This window comes from Sparus aurata, chromosome 14 (genome assembly GCF_900880675.1).
Source record: "Sparus aurata chromosome 14, fSpaAur1.1, whole genome shotgun sequence".
Taxonomy (NCBI): Eukaryota; Metazoa; Chordata; class Actinopteri; order Spariformes; family Sparidae; genus Sparus; species Sparus aurata.
This window is the reverse complement of record NC_044200.1, coordinates 6,982,228-7,008,270: the sequence shown is the minus strand read 5'-3', so window position 1 is coordinate 7,008,270 and position 26,043 is coordinate 6,982,228. Positions and strand designations below refer to the sequence as shown.

Genomic DNA, 26,043 nt, shown 5'->3' with positions numbered 1-26,043 from the left:
GCACGTGGACCTCTGTGCCGAGCTGGAGTGAAGGTTTGCATTGTGATGCCGCCCAATGACTTCAAAATAATTTGCTTTTTATCATGAGAATGTATTTAAAAAGTTTGTCTTCCATCTTCTTTCATCCCATCTCTTTTGTCTTTTGTCTCTTTTGTATCTCGGCTTTTGACCACCAGTGCAGTTGCAGGGTTTGTTTGGAGCCACTAGAGGGCAGCAGAGTCACACAAGTCAAACTGTGGCTCATTTCCATTAAAGGTCCTGCTCATCAGCGCTGGTCCTTACACTTATTCTGGCTAGTTAGACATTTGATCAGGCTGAAGATGGTCAGATGTACTAATATAAATCATACAGCAGATTCACTTCAGAAGGTCTTCTGTGGAGTTATTCTGAACGGTCCCAAATCACCTGCCAGTGGAGCGGAGGCATTCCCAAAGGTGTGGTGATGTTTTTAAAGGGAATGACTAAACCGTCTCGTCTTTATTGTTTGTTTGTCTTTAAATGAAACCAGCAGAAAAGGAATAGATCTTTCTTGTCACAATTATATACGATTACATGTATATATTTATATATAATCCATCACTGAGGACGATTTTTGTCAAAGTTCCAGCAGGAGAGGTTTGGATGTCGTCTTCAGGATACTTTATTTACTAGATTATTTGCAAAAAAAAAAAAAAAAGAGCAAAAAACATTGACTCATGTTGTTCTGTCTGTGAACCGGATGTTAGAGCACTTGTTTTTCCCCTCTGTGGTTTTATTGCTTCAGACACTGCGGTCGATTTTTCATGCCCGAAATGTTTCATTTGGTTTCTATGATGTCATCAGCTCAATATTCAGATTTTTTTTTATCATGATAGAATTTCACATTCGCAAAAGCATATTTTATAACAAAAATGTGCATGGAATAAATACGCAACCAATAAAGCCTTAAAGGAACAGTTCGCCCGAAAATGGAATCGCAGTCATTACCTAGTCCCAGTACCGCTGACAGGCGAAGGCGAGCGGTGAATCTTTGTGGTCGGCAAAACCTCTCTGGAGCTCCGCGGCGGAACAGCGTCGTACAGTTCTCTTAAACAACTGAACCGCTCCGTCTGAAGTGGGTGCGCAAGCTGAAACACACATCGAGGGTTGAAATAACATCTTTTCAAATCCAATGTGGGACATCAGGGCTTCTGTAGAATTCCAGTAGACGGTACATCAGTTGTTTGGGAGATTACTGCAACTCTGTTTTGCTCTGTGCGCGCGAGCAGATGACGCAATTATCATTTTTGGGTGAACTTATCCTTTAAAAAAACCCATTTCATATATGTAATGTATATTTTTTCATGTTTTGCTTACACTTTAACCCCTTGGCCCCGACACATCTTCTCCACTGATGCAGTGTTGCCATCAAATGTATGACAGAGATGTCATCTTCCCGCCCCAGCACATGCAAACAAGCCAACACGAGCGAGGGGGGCGTGTTAAGATCATGCTCCGTCTGTACACGTCTAAATCTAATCAGCCAAAAGTACCTGAAACCATCCTTGTGGTTCACCGCCACTACATCACGTCTGCTCCACTCAGTCCCTGCCTGTCTAAGTAAACAGCAATTTAAAAGAACATAATAACAGATTCTTCCACATTTCTCCTGCACGTTGCCAAGCAGCGGTGTTGCTCGCTCTGCTCCTTCGCCGCGGTCTGAATGCTCCGAGAGGCTTTGTCTGGTATCCAGGCTAAGACAGTTTTAAGGCTTTAGAATGAAAAAAAAAAAAAACCCAACAAAATCCTCAGAAACATTTGCAGCACCAACGTGCAAACGGCAAAACGTGTTAAAGGAGGACTAAAAAGCAACAGAGACGAGATGAGCTTTAAAACACTTGTCCATTTATTGATCGAAAAGACGAGAAAAAAAAAAAAAAAAGGTAGCTGGGACAAGAGACACAATCGACGTAATCAACATTCAGAATTCTGACAAACACAGCGGTTTTCTGTAAAGTGCCAAACAAGAAAAAAAGCCTCACTGATCAAATATATATATATTCACACACACCGTTTACACGCACACACACACACACACACGCTCACAAACACCACATAGAAAACTAGATTCTTAACACACAGAAAAATTAGGAACCATATAAAAACAAAGTCTATACCAAGTAGATTCTGCTCTAAAATCAATGTGGCCGCTGGAGGGCCGCGACTGTTTTTTCTGCTCAAAAGAAAAAGAGGCGTTTGATCAGTAGTTCATCTGCGACTCTTGGCTTTTCTCCGAGTCATGAGTGCTTGTACACACTGTGCAATTTTCAAAAAAAAAACCCAAAACATTAGACCACCCACCACCACCACCACCAACCCGGATCATCTAATACATTCTAATGCCGCTCAGAAACAAGAAAAGGGTTTCCGATGAAGGCACAAGACAGGAAGGTTCGTTCCTGATGGCGCTTTGTCCGGCGCCAGACAGGAACCTTCCACCTAGAGAGCATTTATACAAAAGGTTTCAGTGTCACGTGTGACGATCCACCAGTGGACAGGATGTCTCCACTGGGGAGAGAAAGAAAAAGTAACCAGAAGCCATCGTTTGTGTTCCAGTTGTGTCACTGAACTCTAGACGTTTCACAACTTTGGTGAGCTGTTGGTGAGAACAGGCCTCAGAAGCTGCTCAGCCATGAAGTGCATTTTACTAAAATCATGAAATCCTGTAATCTGTTGTTGAGCTAAAATAAAACAATTAAAAAATGCATTGAGGTTAGTGTTCATGGTTTTCTACTATAAATCTATCCTTTGTTCTTAAAAAGTCAGTTGACACAAACCATTTGTAACGGCTGTAAGTGTAACGAAGGTGAGGATGTAAACATTGTGCAAGTTTAGTGTTAACCAGGTACATGGAGATGACCTCTCAAACAGACCATTACATCACCACACAGACAAGACATACAAATCATCACACCTTAGACCCTTTAGGATTAAAAAAACTCTAAACAAACAACTGTTAAATAACATACAAAAAAAACAAACAACAAAAACATCTGAAGACAGAAGAGAAAAGGTCAAAAGTGGAAGCTTTCTGATGGGGATTAGTGATGTGATTCATTTGTTTGGAAAGTCTGAGCTCCAACAAGTGCTGGTTTGTAATAAGCCATGTGGGACCAGCCTGCTGGCTCTGGTCGAGTCCTCAGAGATGGTCCCCTTTACGTCCTCTGCCTCCTCCTACTGTTCATTTCAAAATAAGGGTCCCCGCTCTTGCCCTTGTATTGTGGGATCTTCTTGCTGACGCCGGGCTCTGTCTTCACCGCTCTGACGTTGGGGCTGGTTTTCTGCGGGGCCAGCGCTGGTGCTGGAGTCGCCTCGGGTTTGAGAGTTGACTTCCCGTTGACGGGGTTAGTGGGGCCTGCTTGCTTTCGCCCCGTTCTCTGTGCTGTGGCTGCTGTTTTCGGATTAGCTTTGCTGGTGAGAGAAGCTCCTGTGTTGCCCCCCGGGACCCGCCCGGGGACAGCAGCAGTACCTCGTGGAGGGGCAGCGGCCGCTTTGGGCGGAGCCGGCCCTTTGGCTTTGGCTGTGACCTCTTTGCTATTCGGCAAGGAGCAGGCGGGTTTGGGCAGCACCGGGGAGGCTGTCCGAGAGCTGGCAGTCGGGTTTCGACTTTGGGGCGCTGCCGTCGCCACCCGTGGCGTTGTCGTCACTGCTGTTTTTGAGACCGTTCGCGCCCTCCGTGCTGCCTCTAGACGAAGGCGTGAGGCTGGGGAGCCTGGGCGACGCTGTGCAAGGCGAGAGCGCTGGCTGGCGCCTGTTGGAGGCCGGCCTTCTTTTGCGGCGGGGGCCCTTGCTGGAGCAGTGATGGGGCGAGGCACAGAGGAAGCGGTGGGGGAGGTGCAGGGGCTGGAGGGTTTGGGGCATTTGGAAGACGGCTCCGGGCAGACGGGGCTCCTGGGATGAGAGGCGGGGCCGCGGGGCGACGGTTTGAGCTTCAGTTTGGAGGTGGTGCTTGGATCTGCAGGGGTAGGTGATGGAGCAGAGGACGGAGTCAGAGCTCTGCGGAGGACCTGCGCTCCATGATACGTCGGGCTGGGAGACTGTCTGGAGTTTCCCACAGGCGTGGAGGGCAGAGAGGAGGAACCTTTGGTGGTGATGGGCAGGGGCAGCTGGGTGGGTTTCCTGGGGGTGGAAGGTGTCCCCTGGAGGTTCTTCTTGGGTGCCGTGGCAGGACATTTTCTGGGCAGCGTGGGAGTGCAGGCCGGGGAGGCGGTGTAGGACCGACACGTCTGACCCGCAGCGGTCACAGACACCGGCTTGCAGGCCGGGCCTGAGGAAGATGAAGATGATGAGGTGGAGGAGGAAGAGGAGGACGAGGAGGAGATGAGGTTGTTGACGGCGGCGAGGGGGTCCATGTCGGGCGGAGGGGGTGGGGCTGCATGGTTGCCGTGGTGTCCTCCCAGGCCGGGGGGGCCTTTCTGAAAGGCCAGGATCTTCTGCTCCAGAGTGGTGAACTGCAGCACTCTCAGAGGGTCGTACTTCATCAGGAATCCACGCAGTGTGTCCCAGCCTCCACCCACACGCACCATCACGTGTTTACCATGAAGCATCTGTGAAGTGAACAAAATTCATCTTTTTATAACGTACTTTCTCGTACTAAGAAAGGCAACAAAAAATCTTTTAACAGTCAGAAATCAACAGTGACAGCTTCGTGGAACTTCCTGAAATAGCAGCTGTGGATCTGTATACCAGTGATTCTGTCCTGAGGCGTGGACAGCAGTGTAATTATGATGTAATCGCCCAACACAATCCGCCACGATTGGGTAATGAGCTTACATGTGTCCAATCACAACCTCCAGTGATGTAGTGAGGACTCCTGTATGCTGCATGTCTGCGAGAGCTCACACACACACACACGCAGCAGCTGGTGTTGCCACACATTTAATGTGATATCAACACAGTGTTTAAGCTTGTACTGCACTCTAGTTTACAGTATTAGTAATTGAACCAGTGCCTATTTTAACAGACTCAACGATGATGCTTCATCTGTGTTCACTTACATATTTTGATTTCTGCAATTTAGGGTTGTAAAATACGTAAATTCATACATAAAGGCGTTTAAAACAGTGCGTTTCTTCACGCTCCAACAGGGAAAGGTCAGTATTGTAAAAATCTCCTTTTTATGCATTTCAAGTATTTCTGCAGAACTGGAGCGTAGAGTTACTTCTACATTAGATAAAAGCAGAACTTCTGTCTCGGACTAACAGAAAATGTAACACAGACGTGACGAAGTGCGCTTCAAAGGCTGTTCATAACCGTGCTGCCACTTCTGAATGGGACGACTCGGTGACTGACTGGATTGTCTGGATTACTGACATGAATCGTGCCAACATGCAAGTCTGCTGCCACTGCAGAGAGAGAGAGAGTGTGTGTATGTGTGTGTGTGTTCACAGCACTCACCCGAATAAAGAGGGTCTTGTCTCCCAGTCTGTAGCGTCCCTCTGACAGGTACTCAATGGACACCCTGTTGGAGCAGTTGCAGGGTGGGTCGTCCATGCCGTGCTCCTACAAAAAGGATAAAAGAGGACCATCAGGCGGCCATGTTGGCGGACTCGTTGGCAGCAGTACCGGAGTCTCTTTAGCCTCGTTTTCATTACACACTGAACTACACTACCCTTAAACATTAAGAACACAATTAAAGAAAAAGTGATGTCTCATGTTTTTTCTCCTCTGTAATTGGTTGTTTATAACAACAAGGACATAAACTTTGATTCAGAAAAGACTTAAGGCAGCAAGTGTAGGGGTGTTGAAAATAGACCAAAATGAATGGACTGAAGGGAGATCACCATGAGACAATTTGTGACCATATCATGAATGAAAGGTCACCCTGTCAACTTTTCAATAGCTCTCATGAGCTCTCATGAGCTGAGTATTTTGCCCGTACACATTACAGGCATTACTGACATAAAGACTTCTGCCATATATCTACTGTTTGTGATGGTAAACAACAACAAACAGCAACAGCAAACAGTGCCTGCCAACATTACTAATATCCACAAACAGGGAGGTTCTGTGCTCTACACGTCTATACTGAGTACAGGATGAATAGCAGATTTAATACATTAAATTATTATTTTTTTATACTATAAGTTATTATTTATGCTAATGTTTCTTGTTTTATTGACAATTTAACCTGTTCCATGCTAACGTTACATGTTTTTGCAAACATTACTTGTCTTACACTAATACTTGTCTTAAGCTAATGATAAGTGTTTATTTGCCTTATTTGCTCATAATTCGTTTATTCTAAGGTTACTTGTTTTATGCTGATGTTTAGTGTTTCTTGCAAACCTTACTCGTCTTACACAGATACTTGTTCTATGCTAACATTAAATGTTTATTTACCTTATGCTAACATTACTTGTCTTATGCTTATAATTCGTATATTCTAAGGTTACTTGTTTCATGCGAAGGATTACTTGAGCTAAACAAAAAAAACAAAAAAGAGTGCACAGACAACAAGACAACTCTTGTATGTTCTGGGGTAACAAAAAATGATTAAAACTTACAGTTGGATAGAAAATAAGACAATATATTTAAGGGCCTCCAACGCTCGACTAAAAAAAGTTCCTGCTTATTTGGATGTGGGAAAGGGAAATGCAAGTTTGCGGACGCTTTTATCCAAACGGCCTTCCGCTTCGATGAGTTCAGTTATTTTTAGCCCTGCTGTCTCCTCTGGGAATAAAACCCCCAACCCTCTGTGTTGGAGCCTCATTTGACCCACTGGAGAATAAACTCAACAATTGCTGACAGTGTTGGAAACACAATGCCCATCACTAGTGATTAATAACCACAGCTGATGGAGGAGACTCTGCACTGTGAGAGAGATGGAGAGTTTACACTGGTACAAAAAGCAGCAAGTTCACTGCCGCGTGTGCTTACGGCTATATGACGGCACGTATCTTCGCTACAGTGAGTCACAGCGCGCCGGCAGAGCGTCACGTGATCAGCGGTGATGCATCATACCCTGTGGGGCGCCAGTGAAGCGGCGAGAGTCTTGGCTCTGCCTCAACTGGGTCGCACATGTACCACCTATGTGCTGCTAACGTGATCAGCTGTAGGCCTTCAACATTTTACTCCAGCACTTCTTTTTTGTTCGTTTCGGTGTTTGGTTGTGCCGCACTTCCTGCCTCCAGGTGCAAAGTTTCGTGTTTAAAAAGAGTGCGTTCGAGCTGTCAGTCAGAACTCACCCCGGGCTGGTAGAGGCCGCCGTGCTGACAGCACACGCTGAAGGTCTTGACGGCTGGAGGCGGCTCCTGCGTCATCAGCAGAGTCTCCTCCAGCTCGATCTCCTTCTCCAGCTTCACCAACACAGGAGGCTCCACGCCGTACCTGAGGGACACAGCAGAGGTTACATGTGCTCCTTTGCATCTGAAATGTCGCGCCCTCCTCTTTGCTCACTTACTTGGAGACGATGCGGCCGATCTCCAGCAGACAGAGACAAACTTGCCGAGGCTCCTTGTGCAGCACTGAGGGAAAAAACAAAAACACAACAATTAACAGACTATTAACAAATGATCCGAAGAAGCAGCTGCCACTTCGGCTTTCACGAGAGAGGGAAGAGAAGAGGAGGGACGAGGTGCGAAAAAAACTCTCGTGTTTGATTCCAAAACGTGACGTTATGAGCACATACGATTCAGTCAGTTTTTTCCCCGAGGGGTTGCTGGGTGATTCACGCAGAAGAGAACAGAAGTTTGGGCTGGAGAGCACAACTTTAAAGTCATTTAAGGATATAAAGTAAACTAAAATATATTGAAGAATAAGAGAATCGGTTTCCATTCTAAGAGCCGGCAGACGTGTGGCTTTCTTTCTAAATCTCTCCAATCCGTTTTTTTGGAGAGCCATTATTTGTAATGAAGCGATCCCCCATACGGTGTACTCAGGGTGATTGCTCTCCACAACAGATCCTATTAAACCATTAAGAAGTAAGGCTTAAACGACAGAGCCCTGCAAAGTTATTATGAGCTTACAATCACAGATCTTTTTATACTGTAAACATCCTCAGTACATCCTCAAGAAATTAAAGCTTAAGAGGAAAAATAGCAAGAGTTTTTTTTTTCCAGTAGACAGACGGTGGCCAAGCACATACAGGAAAACTCATCATGATTCTATTTCCAGACAGGTGGAGGAACGTTTTTTTGGACACTTTGTTGCACTCCAATACCCTGGAATAAAAAGATTTGCTGATCGAGATGACATTCCTGACCGAAAATTTCTGCTTGGATAAGCAAAACTCTTTGTTACGGCATTTTTGTCTGGTTGTTTAATAGACGAGATTGTGAGAAACTAACTCAGTCTTTGACAAAGTACCAGAAGCAGCACTTTAATAAGTTACTATGGGTTATTGCACAACAACAAAGAGACTCACATGAACATAACAAGGTCATATAAGCCGAAATCAAACAAAGTTCTAAAACTCAAAGGTCAAATTTACTCTGATACAATTTAACAGAGTTAAGGCTGCGTGCTCAGGAACTGGGATAAAGGGGGAGAGCAACAGACGGGGGAATAAAAGTGATTTATTTACTCCAGAATCAATGAAAGCAGTCTATAGTTTCAGTGACATCTGCTGCAGCTCTTACCGAGGCCCTCCGACTCAAACAGGTAGGTCTCCTCCACACCGATGTGGCGACACCAGGCCAGGAAGTTGGCGGTGTTGTCGCGAGCGAAGAAAGAACCCGGGGAGGCGTCCCTCTTACATGCAACCTTCCTCGTGGGGAACAACTGTTGGGAAATAGTAAAACTTCATGAATCCTTTTTATAACCATGAAACAATGTGAAAACACACAGTGTATGCAAACGTTACTAATGTCCAGAATGTGGGCGCTTCTGTGCTCTTAACTTCTGTATCTTTTTTTAAAATACTAACATTAGTTTTATTCTTAAATTATTCATTTTTTGCTAATGTCACTTGTTTTACACCAATGTTGTTGGACATCATGAGTTACCATGATATCATAGCAATGAGGATTTTATCACCCTGCTGAACATGCCTCCTTGACTGTAAAGGGGAAGCCCGTCTAAGCACAGACAGGAAAATATCTCACAGCAAAAAGAAATTCTAAAACAAGTAAACTATATCGAACTGTTGCAGATAGTGGCAAAACTGCAACTGACTGCTTCTGACAGTTAACAGAAAACTGGTCCTCAGTCAGAGATTTGTCCACGCTGTGACCGGCACAGCTCTCCACAAACATCCCCCATGTGTGAGCATGAAAGCCGCCCTTTGGACGATCATCCAAGCTATTTTCATTGGTGCTGTGTGACTCACCTTGCAGAGTGCGGAGGGGCAGCTCTGGGCGATCTTGGTCTGCAGCACACCAATTAGTTGGCAGAGCTTCACACCGTTATTCAGCTCCTCCATGAAAAACTCTGCTCTCACCTCCTCTCCTGGAAAAATTAAATATAAAAATGTACAGCTCAATGCCAATAATCCTACTTTTTCATTTGCAACAGCATCACCTCTGCAGGTCAGAATCACATCTCACGTACATCAAAAAAAAAGTTACAGCCCAGATTTTACAGATAATTCATTTTCATTCACTTGGCAGTTTTTCTTTTGTCTACAATGTCTTTTGTTGCTGGACTTTACAGAAACACTTCAACAGAGGACTCCCTTACAAACTACCCAAGGACTTATGGCGCTCCCACGACCCCTTATTGTAAATCACCGCCCTAGGAAACTCAACAAAAGGCCGTGTGAACTAAATTTGCAATGGGAACAAAATCCACAAAAGCTATAACGCTAAGTGACAAAGATTTCTCCACAAAAGTTTATTTTCCTCTCAACAACGGCCGAGCCCCTGGGCTTGAAACTTTAGCCGCTGCACGCCACCTGTTTCTGCAGCATCCGGCCCCTCAACACTGACTATCGCATGGGTCCAACAGTTTAAAAAGTGTAAAATGTGGTATACAGGTCAAAGTGGTCACGGTACCAATAACTCACATTAGGTGTTTAGTACCTGCCCACATTCCTCAGGAGAAAAATTCAAGTCTGCTTCTAAAAAAAACAGTTTCACCAGTCGACAATAGAGTCAGTTCCCAGTCAGCTTCAGTTTCCTCACTGCTCCATTGTATCATGTGGGACAATAGATGTCAGTATAATGGTGGAGACAGACGGAATGAGGGATTTTGTTCCACTCCTGTTTCTGTGCTTTGCAAAAGGACAAGTTGGAAATGGCAGCAACTAAATCCAATTACATGGGACACCCGTGTCAATTGTGCTTCGGCATTTTCCTAACCTCGAGGGGCCAACTGTTAGCATGCAACTTCACGATGATAATTCACATATGCACAGGTCTGAACACATTTCCTGTCACTAAACTACAGTAAAAGTTACCAAAAAATGTACTTCTGTTTTCCCAGAAATATGTCAAAACAACATGATACTGCAGTTGGATTAGGCAAAAAAAAAAGAAGAAAAATACTAAAATGATACCAAACCACTACAAAAAAGGGAGCTTCTAGGATGACACGCATCACTTACCCAGCATGCCTGTGAGCCAGATGGCCAGATCCTCCTGCATGGGCACCAGGGTGGCCTCATGTCGCACTGCCAGCCACTGGTCGTACTGGAAGACGTCTGCCAGGCCGGGGCCGTGCCGCTGTGCTAATGGGCTGCGAGGGCTCCTGGGGCTCAGCAACGGGGCATCGAATTTCTCCGCGAACCATACCTGCAGACCAGAGGAGGGACAAGTGGAAGGTTACTGACGTCCATGTTGATTGAAATAAAAAATGTGAGTTAAACTTATCTAGACAAAAAAAGATTTGCAGCCAGTTAAAAAGGAGTTTGGATTTTGATTGTTCTCAGAAAAAAAAAAAAAAAAAAAAAAAAAAAAAATGGCAGCAACCACCAAGATTTCTAAAGATGAAAGATTTAATGCAGTCTACATCATCTTGTTGTATGACTCAAGGGATTAGACGCTCAAACTGGAAGCCTGACAGAATGTTATAACAGATTAGTGTGGCTGCCCACTTATTGAGACATCTGCCTAATCTGAGCCCAGAGCTGCTCCCTCAGAACCGGTTTTTAAGACATTCAACCTCAAACGGAATAGGAATCTATATCAAAAATCACTATCTGTATATCAAATAAGATCATTATAACTGGTTAGCTTAGCGTTCGGTACACATCTTATTATGGACTGCTTTTTTACCCTGTATATAGGTTGGGTGCTTCTCCACAGCGACCGTCTCTACACCCTAAGACTACATTATCATACTCTAGTTAACATTCAGCCTTGCACTGTGAGAATATCAGAGGAATTTTAGTGACCCATCCATGCAGAGAGGACGCGTCAAGCATGCCGTCACTCCACACATCACTTCGATGCTCTATTGGAGATGCAGCACGCTCCGACGCTGCCACCGCGCTCCAACTCTGCTCCGTAACCACTGTGGTCAGCGTCATTATAGGGAAACCCAAAACCTCAGCTTTTATCTCTATCCACCAAACATGTTTCTGTTTTTGTAATGTCTTTCATTGTCCACTTGAAGATAATCTGACATTTCGTGTCATTTTTATATTCTTGAGAGTTTAGTTTCGCAAAAGGAAAACTGAGACAATTGAATGCTGTTGCACTTGACTGCTTAAATTGGCGTCTAGTACTTGTTCACAGTCGGGGCTCGGCGCCGAGAGCGAGCCGCTGATCTTGGCTCTCGACACTGATGTCCCAACATATCCATCTCTACCGTCACACCCCTCCCCTACATTCCCGTCTCTCTCATACTTCAGTTCTGCACTGACAATTCACCATGTCTCTGATATGAAAGGCGAGACGGGAAATAATCCTTTGTAGCTTTGATGGTTTCCCGGTTTTCAACATTTCTGAAATTATTTGACATACAAATAACCTGATTTTAAACTAAACCAAGCTCTTTGCTGTCAAGCTTTAATGAGGCAGAGAGCGCAAAAGCTTCTCTTCCTCAAAGATTCATGTAATTCAGATTAACAAAATGGCTATTGGCCATTTTATGTTTAACTTTTTCACTGTTAGCAGCCAGCAGGAGTGGTAATCTGGAAAGCAGCAGCAGATGTGCACTATGACGACTTGTCCAGACATTACATAACTCGCTTCTGGATGAACCCCCTCCCCTCCCTCTGTCCAGTTTGTTGACATCTGTTTAAGATACAGCCTTTAATCTTCGTACCCATCACATGTCATCAGGCGATAATGGGACATTGCTTCCACTGTGGTGAAGGAGTTATTGTGCTTAAGACAAGGCCGAGTCTTGTTGAGGCTTTGAATTGATTGTGTGTGTTCGGCCTGCAAACAGGAAACCTTCTGGCTAGTTGAACAGAGAGGCTGCTGTTTTACAGTAATATACTTCTGCTGATGCTCTGAGGGCCTCCAAACAACACTGCTCAGGCTACGGTGTGCGCGCTTGTGTGTGCGTATGTACGTCAGCGTGCGTATGTATGTACCAAATCATGTGAAATCAAGATACTGAAAGTCGATTAGAACAATAGCAAAGTGTCAGGCCAAAAGTTAGTTTAATAAAAAACTAAAAGTCACACATCCAAGGTTAATCCGAGGTTCTAGTATTGCATTTCCATAAAACTGAGGTTTATATATGGATGTCCTTGATTTGGGGAAGTTCTCTTTTTTTCCCCCCCTCTCACTCATCCCCATCAGGGGTGACCTTTGAACCAACAAGGGAGGGGGAATGGGAACAAATATGTGGGGCTTGTGAACACACATGAAAAAAAGGATAAAGTATCGAAAACACCTGATGTTCAAACGGGAAAGGGTCACCTCACTTCAAAAAAGGGATGAGCCGACCCACATGCAAAAAAACACTTGTTGGAACACACACATTACATAACACAGTTCAGAAAAGGGCTGGCCGCCGCCTGCGGTGCTCTCCAGGTCCACAACAACATATGTGCCTTTCTCGACGTCAAGCTAATTCGAACATAGGGAAGCGTAGTGTAAGGTTTACAAGTTACGTAAAAGATGTGCCGATTAGAAAAGACGACTGAACAGTGGGATAATCCCCCTCGTACTCTGTCACCTGACCGTAAACAGTGTCACGGGGAGCATTCAGGTCTTGAAGCGAACTTGTGTTTAAAACTAAAATCTGCATTGCACTAATTATCAAGAAGGTTAATCTATTTTTCCTTTCACCACGTATGTCCTCATTAGGCGCTGGAATGTAGCTTAGTAATCCTGGTAGGAATTGCAGCGTACACAGCAGTTTATGCCGGCATGTTGACCGTTTACGCATTAGGAATTTACCTGATGCTCTTATCCCGAGCCACTTATAGCAAGAGTGACTAAACTCCCTGAAAGGACCAATAGCAGGGAAAGTTCAGGGGAAGGGAAAAGTGGGATGTGGAAATAATGATGTCAATGCAATGTTGAAATGAATAATATATACACACGACTGTCTATTCACATTATAAAAGCTTTTCTCCACACCATTAAACAGTGATTCATGTATGTGAAGCCAGTAAACGATAAGCAAGAGAAATAAACCTCACTGTTTTATAACTTCGTTAGAAGTAAAGCTACATCTTGAACTACAGGTCAAATTTTTTTTAATCATCAAGTTAAACTACTAAGGGGCGGCTGTAGCTCAGTGGGTAGAGCTGAGGACTAGTGACCGGTGGGTAGTGGGTAGACTAGTGGGTAGAGCTGAGGACTAGTGACCGGAAGGTCGCTGGTTCGAATCCCTGGCTCCCCAGGGCGGGACTGAGTTACAAGCTGAAGCATCTTGAGCAAGATGCTGAACCCCAACCCCAACACTGCTCCTGATGTGCAGTTGGCAAATTCGTGGCAGCCACTGCCATCAGTAAGGGCCCTGCGATGAGCTGGCGACTCATCCAGGGAGTACCCTGGCCTTCGCCCATAGAGTCACTGGATTTGGTCCCAGTACCCCCGCTCCACCTTGAAAAAAGGTGGTATAAAAGTAACCGCGACCCGCATGGATAAAGTGGAAGAAAACGAAACGAAAAAAAAAAGTTAAACTATACCGAGACACTTTCCCATTCCTTTATTAATGTGACACATTGCTTCCCATCTATGCAAGCTATCGCACTGTTTTAAATCTTCCCATGGACTGGCTGTTGACCATTGACCTTTCAGGATCATAACTAAACCCAGAGGTGTTTGGTTTGGCCAGGCTGAACTAACAGGGTCAGGCTGCTCTTTTCAAACACTATAAGAGCCATTATTTGGTCACTTTCGTCCCAGATTTTTGTAAAGCTGGAAAAGAAAGCCAACGTAGCCTTGGTTTTAATGAGGAATTTTAGAAAAAGCCGGCAATTTTGGGGGAGATGAGGAAGTTTAGTGCTCACTTGCCAGTCTTAACTTTGGGCAATCACTGACCTCTTCTTTGGACTTTCTGTTGAGGTTTTCTTTTTTTTTTTTACCTTTAATTTTTTTTTGCTCATGTTATGTCTGTGGAGCTATGGTTTGCCTCTACGCTCATGCCAACTACCAAGTTCCTCTTCTGTTCGTTACAAACAAATACAAACTCTGCACCATTCATTTTGCACTATAAATCACCATGACAATACCATCAAATGACAGACAACTAGCTTGTAGTGGAGCATTACACAGCTAAAGAGCAGGATATTTTCTCTCAAGAGTTAAATGAATACCAAACATGTGGGCAAGTACTGGATTTAAAGTCACCAGGTGGCCAGAAACTAAATTAATGATAAATTAATGATGATGTTGCTCCATGTCATTAATGGAAAAAAAAAAAAAAAAGTTGCATGTATGGTATGCGATAAGTCAATTTTGTGTTTACTACTTGTTCATTTCCACCTACTGTAGAACTTCTCCCCTATTAAAAACATAAATTAATTAGAATGGCACTCAGTCGAAGGCCTACATCCACCGAGGCTCAACAGTCCCTTTTAACTCAACCAAGCCTCATATTTTTTTTCCCTTTGTTACCATACAGGGCTGAAAAAATAAAAGACTACTCTTTAATTGGAACATATTTGAATTCGCTAGTACTCATTCATAGATACCAGCAAACCTTAATACGTGTTTATTTCTCATGCATTACTCCCTAACAGATTAACACAAATGTTGAAAAGTCCCCATTTCACAAAGTTAAAGAGAGTGAGAAAAAAATCCTGGATCCATCTCTTTATCCAGATGTGCACTAAAAGTTAATGGGCTCTATTCTGGGCCAACCGCATCCTCCTTACACGTTTTTGAGAAAATCCCACCAGTGGTTTTTGTGTAATCTTGCTGACAAACCATCAGACGAATGAAAATAAAACACGGTTTTAACAAATAAGTATTAAATAAAATATTAATTTATGTTGTGTGTATATGTGAGTTTCTACTGCTACATGATAGAGGCTACAGGAGGACAGCACCTTCCTAACCCTGCTCATTGATGTACATCTGTATGAACCATGTCAGTCCATGTCATGGCTTTCTATTTTTAACTGTGGGATTATATGTTGAGAAATTCCAAAACTCAAAGAAACTGTCAGTCTAAAAGACAAGATTTTTCATCTTCGCAGAGACACGGTTCTCACCCCACCGCAACAATTTGTGGCCATCACAAAAGATGTGTGATTTTTTCAGATATCCAAAGCATGCAACCAAAACCTGCAGACAGTGAATTTTACAATGGTTGTGTTTTACTTTTGCATTAATAGATTGTGCGCATATGCTACTTATACTTCCATGAGTGCATACATTTTAAGCATGGTTGAACGGAGCAGTCAGAGTGTGACCAGTTATCGGATGTGACTGTGCTCTACATGGGCAGTGAAGCTCTGAGCTGAGCTTTGGAAGTAACTGCAGTGTTACAGTCTCTGCAGCAGCATGACGGTCTGATATGGATCAATATCCTCACGGGGTGCCTTTGATGACACGCAATATCAGAAAATCATCCACTTCTTTTGTCTTGTGTGTTCTACAAATACATATGAATTAACTAAATTTGTTTAAACCATGGCAGACAAATGTGAGACCAGTGCTCCATTTGCTCTATATCTTGAGAGAGATGCTAGTTTAAAAATCACGTGTTTTCTCTGATCTTTGGTATTGAGACGCACAAAACAAACGTTTAATCTTAAACGAAAAATTATAATGAATGGTTATTTCCTTTTATGTTTGAGACAAAGTCACTGCTTTTAGGGAAACGGAGATAATCATATAAATCAATGTCAATATTAAAAAACCCCACTCAAATTAAGACATCACTGGGGGTAAATCTGGTGTGTTTGAAGGGTAAACATTCAACCACAGTTCATCAGCAACTGTGGGGAGGCTTTTCAAAGCCTTGTCGACACATGGGCATCAGTCTGGGAGGTTTCCTGCCACATGTTATGAGCACAACACTGGGATGCATATTTCGCATATCCGCAGTCCGAGGCGGGTTGGGAGAGTCAGGACTTTCCGAACCAGATGACAGAGAAAAGCCTTTCCCAACGAGGTGCTGCCATGTGACAAATCTGTAACACGAGACGTTTGTTGTTTCGGGTTTTGGGATGGCTGACACTTCGTTGCCGGGAGGGGAAAGGAAAAAGTGTAGCACATTCCACCCACTCCTCCTCAAAAATGTGCAGAGAAACTCCTCGGGGTCCGAACAGTGGAACGTCAGACATGCATAACAACAACAAGACGGCATGCTGTAACACAGGTGGGCTTGCCGCAGCTGTTGAGTGGGAGACAGATGTCGGCAGATCTTTATTTAATCTGAGTAACTATAGCACAGTCTGGGAACTTTTTCTCCAATTTGGCACACAGATAGTCTTAGTGACTCACTGCTCGGGCACTTAGCACCGACAAATGGTCAGCGAGCACTGTTGTAATACTAAGTACCCAAAATCAGGTTCAGCGCCACAGCATTTTGAGATTTGAAATTTGGCACAGATGTGCAGTTACACTTGCTAAATAGTTTTGGTCTAAAATGTCTGCAGGATCTGTGAAAATGGCAAAAGTTAGCTGCCAATTTTGTGTAAGCTAACCGAATGGCAACCAATTAAAGTCAGTAATCAGACTAAAATTCAAAAGGTTGGATCAGAAACACAATTTTAATGACATTTACAAACCAAATAACCTCGTGAAATTCTCTTATTCCTTGATTTCCAACCTGAAGGACCAAATTTTCCAATTGGCCAAGCAAATTACATCACACACTGTTTGATGGTGATGAGCCTACCTGGATGCCAGTCTGGACAGCCATGACTGCGATCAAAGAGGATTCACTTCTTCATTCTGTGGAGAGATAAGACAGAGAGATGAGTGAAAAATACAAGATATCAACATGTCAGTTGGACTTCTGTCACGTTGCATTTCAGACAGCTGTGAATACAGACGCCTCTGTGTCGCTGAAAAGAGCTTATCAAGATGCACATGGTATCTGATTATGGGCAAGTCGGGAAGTTATAAGGAAATACTTTAACTGTTCATTGGAAAAACAAACAATTGTTGTTGTTTTTTTATATGTCAGAGTTCGATCACAAGACCAATACTACTGTCTTGTCTTTAAGTGGAGCCAGGTGGCAATTAGGCAAGAAGCAGGGGAAAACAGGGGAATTACACAGTGCAACTATTTCTGGGTGCAGGCAGCCAGAAGCGGCTGGAGTCTTGTCATCACCTTGGAGTTGCCAGATAACCAGCAGAGACACCGAGTGGCTGGACTGACTGTCACGAAATAGCTCGACCGCATAACTCTCACCAAGACCACAAACTGGTCTTTTTAGATTTCAGTTTATGTATGGACAAACAAACCAATAAGTGCTTTAAATAATGATAATTTTCATTGTTGTTATTTGTTTCCTCAATTAACCGATTAGTTTGTTTGTCTACAAGAGAATGTCAGAAATGTCAGAGAATGGTGAAAAAAAAAGGTTGCTCAGTTTTCCAAAGATGGAGATGACGTCCTCAAATGTCCTGTTTTCTCAGCAACCCAAAGATACTCAGTTTACTGTCAGAGTGGAGGAAAGAAACCAGAAAATATTTGCTTTTAAGAAGCTGGAATCAGAATCTTATAATCCCTTATAAAAAAAAAAAAACTTAAAACTTAATCGTCATCAAAGTAGTGGGCAATTAATTTAATAATTGAAAACTAATTGATTAGTCATTGCAGTTCTTTTTTTCTTTTTCTTTTGGCCTTTCATGGCTTTCTTGATAGTTCAGCTGAAGAGGTGACAGGAAACAGAGTGAGCAAGAGAAGGGGAGTGACACGCAGCAAAAGGGACCCAGGCCGGGAGTCGTAACCCGGGTCCGCTGCAGTGAGGACAAAGCCTCTGTACATGGGACGCCCGCTCTACCAGCTGAGCTAAACGGCGCCCCAATCATTGCAGTTCTAAAACAAATAAGAATCAACGTGTGAATCCCTTTATTGTTCTTTAAGTTTGGGATAGGGTTATGAGCGTGTTCCAGCTGCTAAACCCAGCTCCGTCTCTAACATCTAATTTCAAGTCAAGTCAATATTTCTATATTATAATAATGCATGTAAAAACATCTTATTCCCCAGGGCTGGACGACATCAGCTGGAATCTAAAATATAGATTTTAGATATCACGATTTAGATGTTGATAAAGATGAATGTAACATATTCAGAAACAGTCACTGATTTTTCCTCATATTGGGTGCATTCTCTGTAAATTGTACCGATTCACATGATCATCTAAAAGTTCAGGACATCTGGACTGGACTTTGGTGCAATATCACTGGTTGTTGAAGCTGTTCTGGGTTTCAGATTATTGACTCAATTGCAATTGTAAAGTCAGGTCAGAATGAGATTCATGATGCTTGTAACTTAATAAATTTGTTTTAGACAAGAGAAAGACATATGAAAACACTGTTAATGACCTGCTGGCTTAACTGGTTCCACACAGCGACTTTTAAGCTTCAGTTAGGATATAACCTGATTATCCCATCAGGCTCATTCAGTCTTCTAAACTCATTTCAGACATCGCTCTTTCATGTACAGTATATATCAACTTTCACTATCAAAGTGATTCCTCTGCAAAAAGACTCAGTCTTCATCCAATTTGCTGTGTAATCAACTTTACAAGACATTAATCCAAATTTTGCAGGTTGTCCTTATAATTACTCGGGAAACTTGAATACCACGTAGCTGTGATGCACTGCACTGTGATAAGTAGTAATAGAAGAGAATCACGTAGGACAGTGCAACCGGATATAAGAGGCAAGCAGGCACTCGGGATGCTGCGAACGGCCCTCTGGGTGAAAGCCAACCGGGATGCTGTTGTTTTTCTTTGATTTTTACTGCATCAGACTTTCTCACGAGGAAGTGATGGGGTTAGTCTGAGTGCTCCTCTCTGCCCTTTCCCACACAGGATGTAAAGGATTACTCTGACGCTCAACTGTCCCCTAGGGTGTGCGTTTGACAAAGAGAGGCAGTGTGGGTGGGTGGGGGGGGGGGGAGAAAGCAATCACAAGCACATAGATCCTAATAACACTGATAATTTGGTCAACACAGCTGAGACAATAGTCCCCCACCGCTGCCACCCCGCCTTCCTCCTCATACACACAAATACCACCTCGTGTAAACCTAAAATTCGACACAGAAATGGGTTTGTAAAACTTCTAGACGTATGCCGTTTTCTACTGACGTCATCATGCACAGAGTGATGAAATTCAGGAACAAAAACAGAAACCTCAGAGGAGACATCACAACCTCAGTTTTTTATCAAAGGCTGGCCCAATAGTGCTGCCTGGTCATCCGACACCAAACTGCAGCTCGCGGGAGAGAAGATGCAAGTCAGCAGCCAAGGACGGGACGGGACAGGAGGGATGACAACACAAGACAACCTACCTCAGAGCAAAAACTGTACGGTAGCGAGCGAGGAAACTACACCGAACAACTCGGATCGGCATTTAAAAGCACATTCTCCTGAAAACCATGCGCTACGCTTGGTCCTGTCCAGCTAGAGCGGCTCCTGCCTCTGTGGTTCCACGAGTGAGTGGGGAAGGGAAGGCTGCGAGAGCATGACAGGGAGGGAGGATGGATGGGTGGAGGAGGAGGTGCAAAAGGAGAGCCCTGACTAATGAAGTGGCTACGCTTCGCTAAGCCCTGACCGCCCCCCTGCTCCCCCCCAACAATCCTGTCACGGCGGGACCCTCTCACAAAGCCTCCATTGTTTTGTTAGCTTGCCACCCTCCCCACCACACACACTAACACACATAACACACACACACAAATAACACACACTCCTTCTCATCTCCAAACCAACAGCCAAACCAGGAACACCCCAACCAGGACGCGATGAAATGGAATGAGATGGAATAGAGGAGATGGGGGGGGGGGGGGGTTACCTCCACTCCACTTCCTTTTCATCCCCCACCTCCCTCTAGTCACACCAGAGCACTCCCCCAACCTTTCACACCAGCACTAAGCAGAAAGTTTGGGTGGGAAGCAGGAAAACAGGCAGTGCGGAAGTTCTCGCTCTGGAGTATTTTTAATGTTTGTGGTTGTCAATGTAACTATCAAGAGATGACACCTGCATCCATGTGGAAAGGGTTCCAACAAATTTGCCTTGGAGAGAGCAACCTACAAGAAAACAAAGAACAGAACACATGACGTCATATGATAGACTCAGATGCACAGATGTTGGTTTTGCACAGCTGTTCCAACGAGCTCCGCTCTAACGACTTCAGTGCCAGTTGACTGAGAAGCAATAGATGAAAAAGGCAAGGCAAGATGATTCCTAGTATGTGCAGTAAATCTGCCCCTCCATCCCTGAATTGTCTAATTTTGGAAACATGTTGAGTGAGATATTACATCAGGTGTCATGCGAGACAATATCATGCCTAACACTGAGAAACATAAACTGAGAAAAATAAGTCTGAAGTCTTCAGTGTACCCTTGATCTTCGGTCAAAGACTAGTGGGCAAACTCTTCCATTCGTGGTATACTTTGAACAGTAGATCAAACTATTTACATTAAGTCATGAAATCTCAACATGCACTGAGTGAAAAGTGGATGGAAATATATTTGGCTGATCAAAAAAGGTCAAAGACCAGCATTGAAAAGCGTGATTTGTGGCATCTAGGCCAAGCCTGAGAGGATTTCAAAGGGTCAGTGAAGTCTTTCAAAGCCATGTCCCGAAGGCTACAAAGCACAACTACAAGGAAAAAGTGATGGAACAAACGACATTTAGGATTTCAGAGGAAGCAAACAATCCCGAATGGTTCTGCTTCTTTTCAGCACGCAGGCGTTCGTGCAAGGTCACACACAACAACACAGGACAAAGGGCAAATCTTTGGCTCTGGACTCCAGTTGTGTGCATCTGGGGCCTCAGCAGAGCCTGAGAGCGCGGCTCCCTACAGGGACCAAAGGCACCCACACACAGTCAAATGTCAAGCACAGAGGAGGGCTGGAGAATCGGAGCCAAAGAGGGGAGGCGAAGACAAAACATGTTTTATAGTGGTGGTGAACTTGGGAGTGGCACGCTGGAAAGGCCAGGGCTCGACACTGTGACACTGAGTACTACCACGTACATTCCCCAACAGTTTCTGAGTGAACAGATGTGCGACAATGCTGCCACTCTTCTGACATCCATCTGTAATGTTCCATTTCCTCAGCCATCTCCCCGCTTCCGTCAGTCTACAACATTCAGCATCCAGAAGGCTAGGATGTTTTTTTGTGATTATGTTATTGGATTTCATTTGGGCCAAATATGCAGCTGGCCTCTTTATGGATCAACTTACGTGGTTGATTGTCGAACTTGTGATGAACAAGCTGTACTTCATAGGAACAATGTTGTTATTTTTGGGGTTTCACTTGACAGAGTGGGAATTTAAAACTTTCCCAGAATCCAGATTCCCCATTAGAATTACTGAAACATTGGCTTTTGTTCAGGTGCACATGTGAGCCATTGCAGTGCTTCTAAAGCCACATTAGGATTAACTGAGTAATGAGGCACAGAAACCTGGTACACAAAAGACCTTGGTCAGGTTTGGGTTGACTAACCTGAATTTCTTGTTATGAGTGAAATAAAAAGCTTTGTTGCAGGTTTTATCCCCTTAGGAAAACTGCCACTTCCAGATTGAATGGACTCAACCACTTTTCAGAATTAACCTCAGATGGTATTTCCAGATGTTAGATTTCTAAAAGCAGTTTTACACATATTTCCAATTACAGACCATGTCAATTTCAGGTACTTTGTTACATTCAGATTCTATACTGATTTTAGCTGCATTTCCACTGGGAATTTCCAGTGGAAAGAAATTGTGGGAAATACAAATTACAATTTCCAAAACCAAAGTCTTCAAATTGAATCTTTTGTCTAACCAACACCAGAAAAACCCATTAATGACAAAGCAAGGCTGCAAATCCTTACATTCAAGACGCTGAAACCAGCAAATATTTCATGAGTTAAATGATTTATTGATTAACATAATAGTTTGGACCCAATTTTCTTTCGATCCACTACTCTTTTAATAGACTTTATTACTGCAGCTCTACCTGTAGGTATGCCCCATACATTGGCAAATAAACCAAACGCAATTCAATGATGACAGTCAGTGTGTTTACATGCACAGCTTAGTCAGATTACAGCCATAGTTCGACTATGCTACTCATCCAGACAACTGCAATTATCCGAGTATACATGCCGGTGAGAAAATCGGATTATTGGGCCGAAGCATGTCATACCCCGGTACGCTAGGTGGCGCTGTGCCCATATCAACTAGTGGCAACAGAAACAGCTCCGGCTGACCTCTTTACGTCACCAGCTGCCTCGGCATTCGAGAAAGATGGCGTACGAGCAAGAGCAAGACAGAGCTACATCTTTGTACACTTGGTATATGGTGTACATAATAACTACACAAACTAGGGGCACAATGGCACTCTTTCTTGCGGTGGTTTCGGAGGAAAGACGCCACCGCCGCCCGTCTACTTCCGGCTCACGGCCCCGGGGAAAAAATCTTGCGCCTGCGCAGAACGCAAAATCCGATCCGATCTGATGGAACGTATACATGCAGGAGTAATGCGACTTTCAATCGAAATAATCTGGGTGCTTTAATTCGACTATGAGAAATCCGATCCGGTCCGATTTTAGTCAGACTAAGGTGTATACATGCATCTCAAAGATCCGTTCATAGTCAGACTAACCCAGTAATTCGGTTTTCTGGAGTGTCATGTAAACGCACTGACTGTCAATTTGTCAAAATGGACCTACAATTATATTTAAAAAAAACAACAAAGAAAATAACATCTTCAACTGAACACTTACTAATTAGCTGTATCTGAAGGGATGAATTGATACAACCAAACTGCCACAATTCATTTATCTAAGTCTTTTCATTAAGAGGCCCATTTTCTTCATATAGCTCTCTACACACAATCCACTTCCTGCTAGGGAAAGGTGCTGAATGAATTAAATTAATTGCCTTTGTCCAGATACAAATAAGCGGTATAATAGACTTGGAGTCTATTAAAGGATAGGGATCTAGTCCCAGCTTCTCCGTATCCTGAACTAAACATAGATGCTGTGTGTTTTGTTGAGGGTGGGGGGAGACATCTGTCCGCATGCTACAACGCAGGTTGCCTCTCACCCCCTCTCTCTCTCTCCGGTTGCAGCTAGTAATCATTTAAGAGGATCAGCGCTATTCCAGACAGCGGAGGGCATCCACCTCCTCGCCGCTCCGTCACCACAACACACACAGCACGTGGCGCAGGCATGCAGCCCGCGGCGCTCCGGCGGTGCATGCGTGCACCCGTGCATAAGTGCAAAAGAAGAAATGAGAACGCATTACGTAATGAGTTAAAAGCAGAATGTCATGCGGTGATGTCCTTTTGATTTTCCAGTACATCGCATTGTGTGTTTGTCGGGGGAATAAAGTATACACAAGTTAAAAATAAAACCAATGTCAGCCATGTGCAGTTTTAAGGACCTCCGGGGATCTATGAGGTGTTTCTTGTGGACGTGTCTAGAAATAAAAAAAAAATGTTTTTATTTCATTATTTAATTCTCTGGAAGCTGGCACAATGGGAGCATGTGTTAAAGGCATGCTTTCCGCAGAGCTTTCTCTCCTTCGCTTTGTCTCTATACCTAACCAGTACCTGTGAGGCTGGAGATCATCCAAAAGGACTTTTTATGTGGAAAAAAAAATCCACTTTCTTATTATGTCTTTTAACTCATTTTACCTGAAAGCTGTTTTCTTAGGAATGCTTAATGAATGAAAACAAAATAAAACAGAGGAAATGTGCTTAATGTTTCACTCTGCATGTTAGAGAGGCTGTGTGTTACAGCCAAACTGCTTGTCAGATTGCTGAAAGAGTAACAAATAACATCTGAAACCGAGCACCTTTATCCCCATGTGTGCGCGTTATCCTGTTTTACCCGTCTCGATGGCAGCGGGCTCTTCACTCTATGTTTCTAGCAGCCTCTGCTTCTTCAGCATCATATATTTTACAGTCTCTCAGTCAAGATTCTACTGGACAGAAGCTTATTTGAGAGGTTTAAGATGTGAAAAGAAGCCCCATTTTTAGCATTTAATTTGATAACTCAAGCAGACAGAAGCGGATGAGTAATATCTTTTTGTGTGTGTCCTCAGTAGATGCGGTGTGAGGTGGCTGCAGGCCAGTCAACCTCCTGCGTCCTTTCCCTTCCCTGCAGTCCAAAAGCGTTCTCCTGGACCCAACGTCTCCCTGGAGAATACTAACTCCTTCTCTATTAAACTCCTTCCTGCTGAGCCCTTTGTGTCTGGACTTAATTACCCTGTCGGAGGAGCGGTTCATTTGGAGACCGGCCTCCCTTTTTCATTACAGATGGGGCCCAACTGCACTGTGTTGAGAGGGAAATTCATTCAGTTGAAGAGAATGAAAAAGTAAATATACATCAACATCTTCAATTACACTTTAGTTTCTAAAGCAATTCAGTCGCCCCTGGGCCTGTACAAGCCTGCTCATCATGGTTTTCCATGGTAAAAGACTGTCACCCTTTCTAGCAGGATTAAAGCATTTCTTGGCCTCCTTCCTCTTGTCCTTGTTTCAGGGGTCTTTCCTTAGAGGTGAGACAGTGGGAGTAAAGTCCATCTTAAAGGCTTGAATGAGTGGGAGCCACCTGCCAATCCCATTTTGATTTGTTGATGGTAATCCACAGCTCACCACACGCCATCGGTTCATGTCTGGGATTTCAAAAGCCCCTCTGTGCTGACTCAGGATCAGGTTTGTCCTGCTTTTCAAAACCCTTTGCCAGCAGAGGAACCAATGCAAGCTGATTCCAGGTCGGTAAAAAAAAGAGGCTCCAGTGTGCAGCACACCTCCCCTTAGATGTGAGCTGCCACACAAGATTGGAATCAAGAAACACAATCAGCCATGTATTTACCCAAAACAAGATGTTCCACTGATGTGCTCTCTTTTAAAACTCTGCGTCTTTATCCAACTGTATCTGTAGCTTTGCGTTTTTGTTTAGTTTTTTTTAAAAGGAGGAAGCCAGTACAGGGAACCAAAATATCTCTCAAAATAACTCTCTTCAGTCACTGTATTAACATAAAATACGCTTGCGATAATATGTTGAATCCACTTAGTGATAGAGGAAACAAAGCCAGTAGATGATAAGCTCTCAGCAAAGATGCTATACATAAAACTTCATGGTTTCTCACAGTGCTACTGGAGGCTAACTGAACACAACTTCTAAGCTGAATTGACAAGAGATTGACCGAGAAAATATCCAAACAGTGGCTCCAATGTTAAACAGGAGCTAAAAGACGAGATCCCCAATCTGCTCTATGGTGAGCATTGAGCTGTTTAGGGAAATGTATGAATGAGTGTGCTGTGCAGTATAGTCAGGTGACACATCATAAGCACTGGTCTGTTTGTATTTTGAAGACATATTTTCCTCAGACTACTCACTGAGAACATTACTGAATGGATCAACAGCAAAACTATAACTAGACTGAGTTCCATCATGGCCCCAGTCTGTGCCAACTGTAAAGCCTAAGCCTACGTTTGAAACATGTTCCATTCCATTTTTTCCCCCCCATTGATCTTCCTCATTTTTGAATTCCCTGTCTACATGATGTCAGCAGTCAGTTGACTGTGTCAATCAGCAGTGACCAACACAGGCAC

At 43.7% G+C, this 26,043-nt stretch overlaps 1 protein-coding gene across 2 annotated transcripts in view; it reads right to left on the bottom strand.

Moving 5' to 3' along the window:
• Positions 1-1,841: 1,841 nt before the first annotated feature.
• gas2l3 (growth arrest-specific 2 like 3) overlaps positions 1,842-26,043 on the bottom strand; it is a 28,307-nt gene continuing 4,105 nt past the window's right edge. Inside the window, exons 1-9 of one of the 2 annotated variants that reach the window (XM_030440734.1) lie at positions 19,783-20,049; positions 17,155-17,210; positions 10,502-10,688; positions 9,287-9,405; positions 8,598-8,739; positions 7,421-7,484; positions 7,206-7,347; positions 5,416-5,520; positions 1,842-4,565 (exon numbers count right to left, since the gene is read on the bottom strand). In XM_030440734.1, the coding sequence (XP_030296594.1) occupies positions 3,174-4,565; positions 5,416-5,520; positions 7,206-7,347; positions 7,421-7,484; positions 8,598-8,739; positions 9,287-9,405; positions 10,502-10,688; positions 17,155-17,178 (2,175 nt within the window). In that variant the 5' untranslated portion in view covers positions 17,179-17,210; positions 19,783-20,049 and the 3' untranslated portion in view covers positions 1,842-3,173. Of the gene's footprint in view, positions 4,566-5,415; positions 5,521-7,205; positions 7,348-7,420; positions 7,485-8,597; positions 8,740-9,286; positions 9,406-10,501; positions 10,689-17,154; positions 17,211-19,782; positions 20,050-26,043 lie in introns of those variants that run through there. The other variant, XM_030440733.1, reaches the window with a different exon arrangement.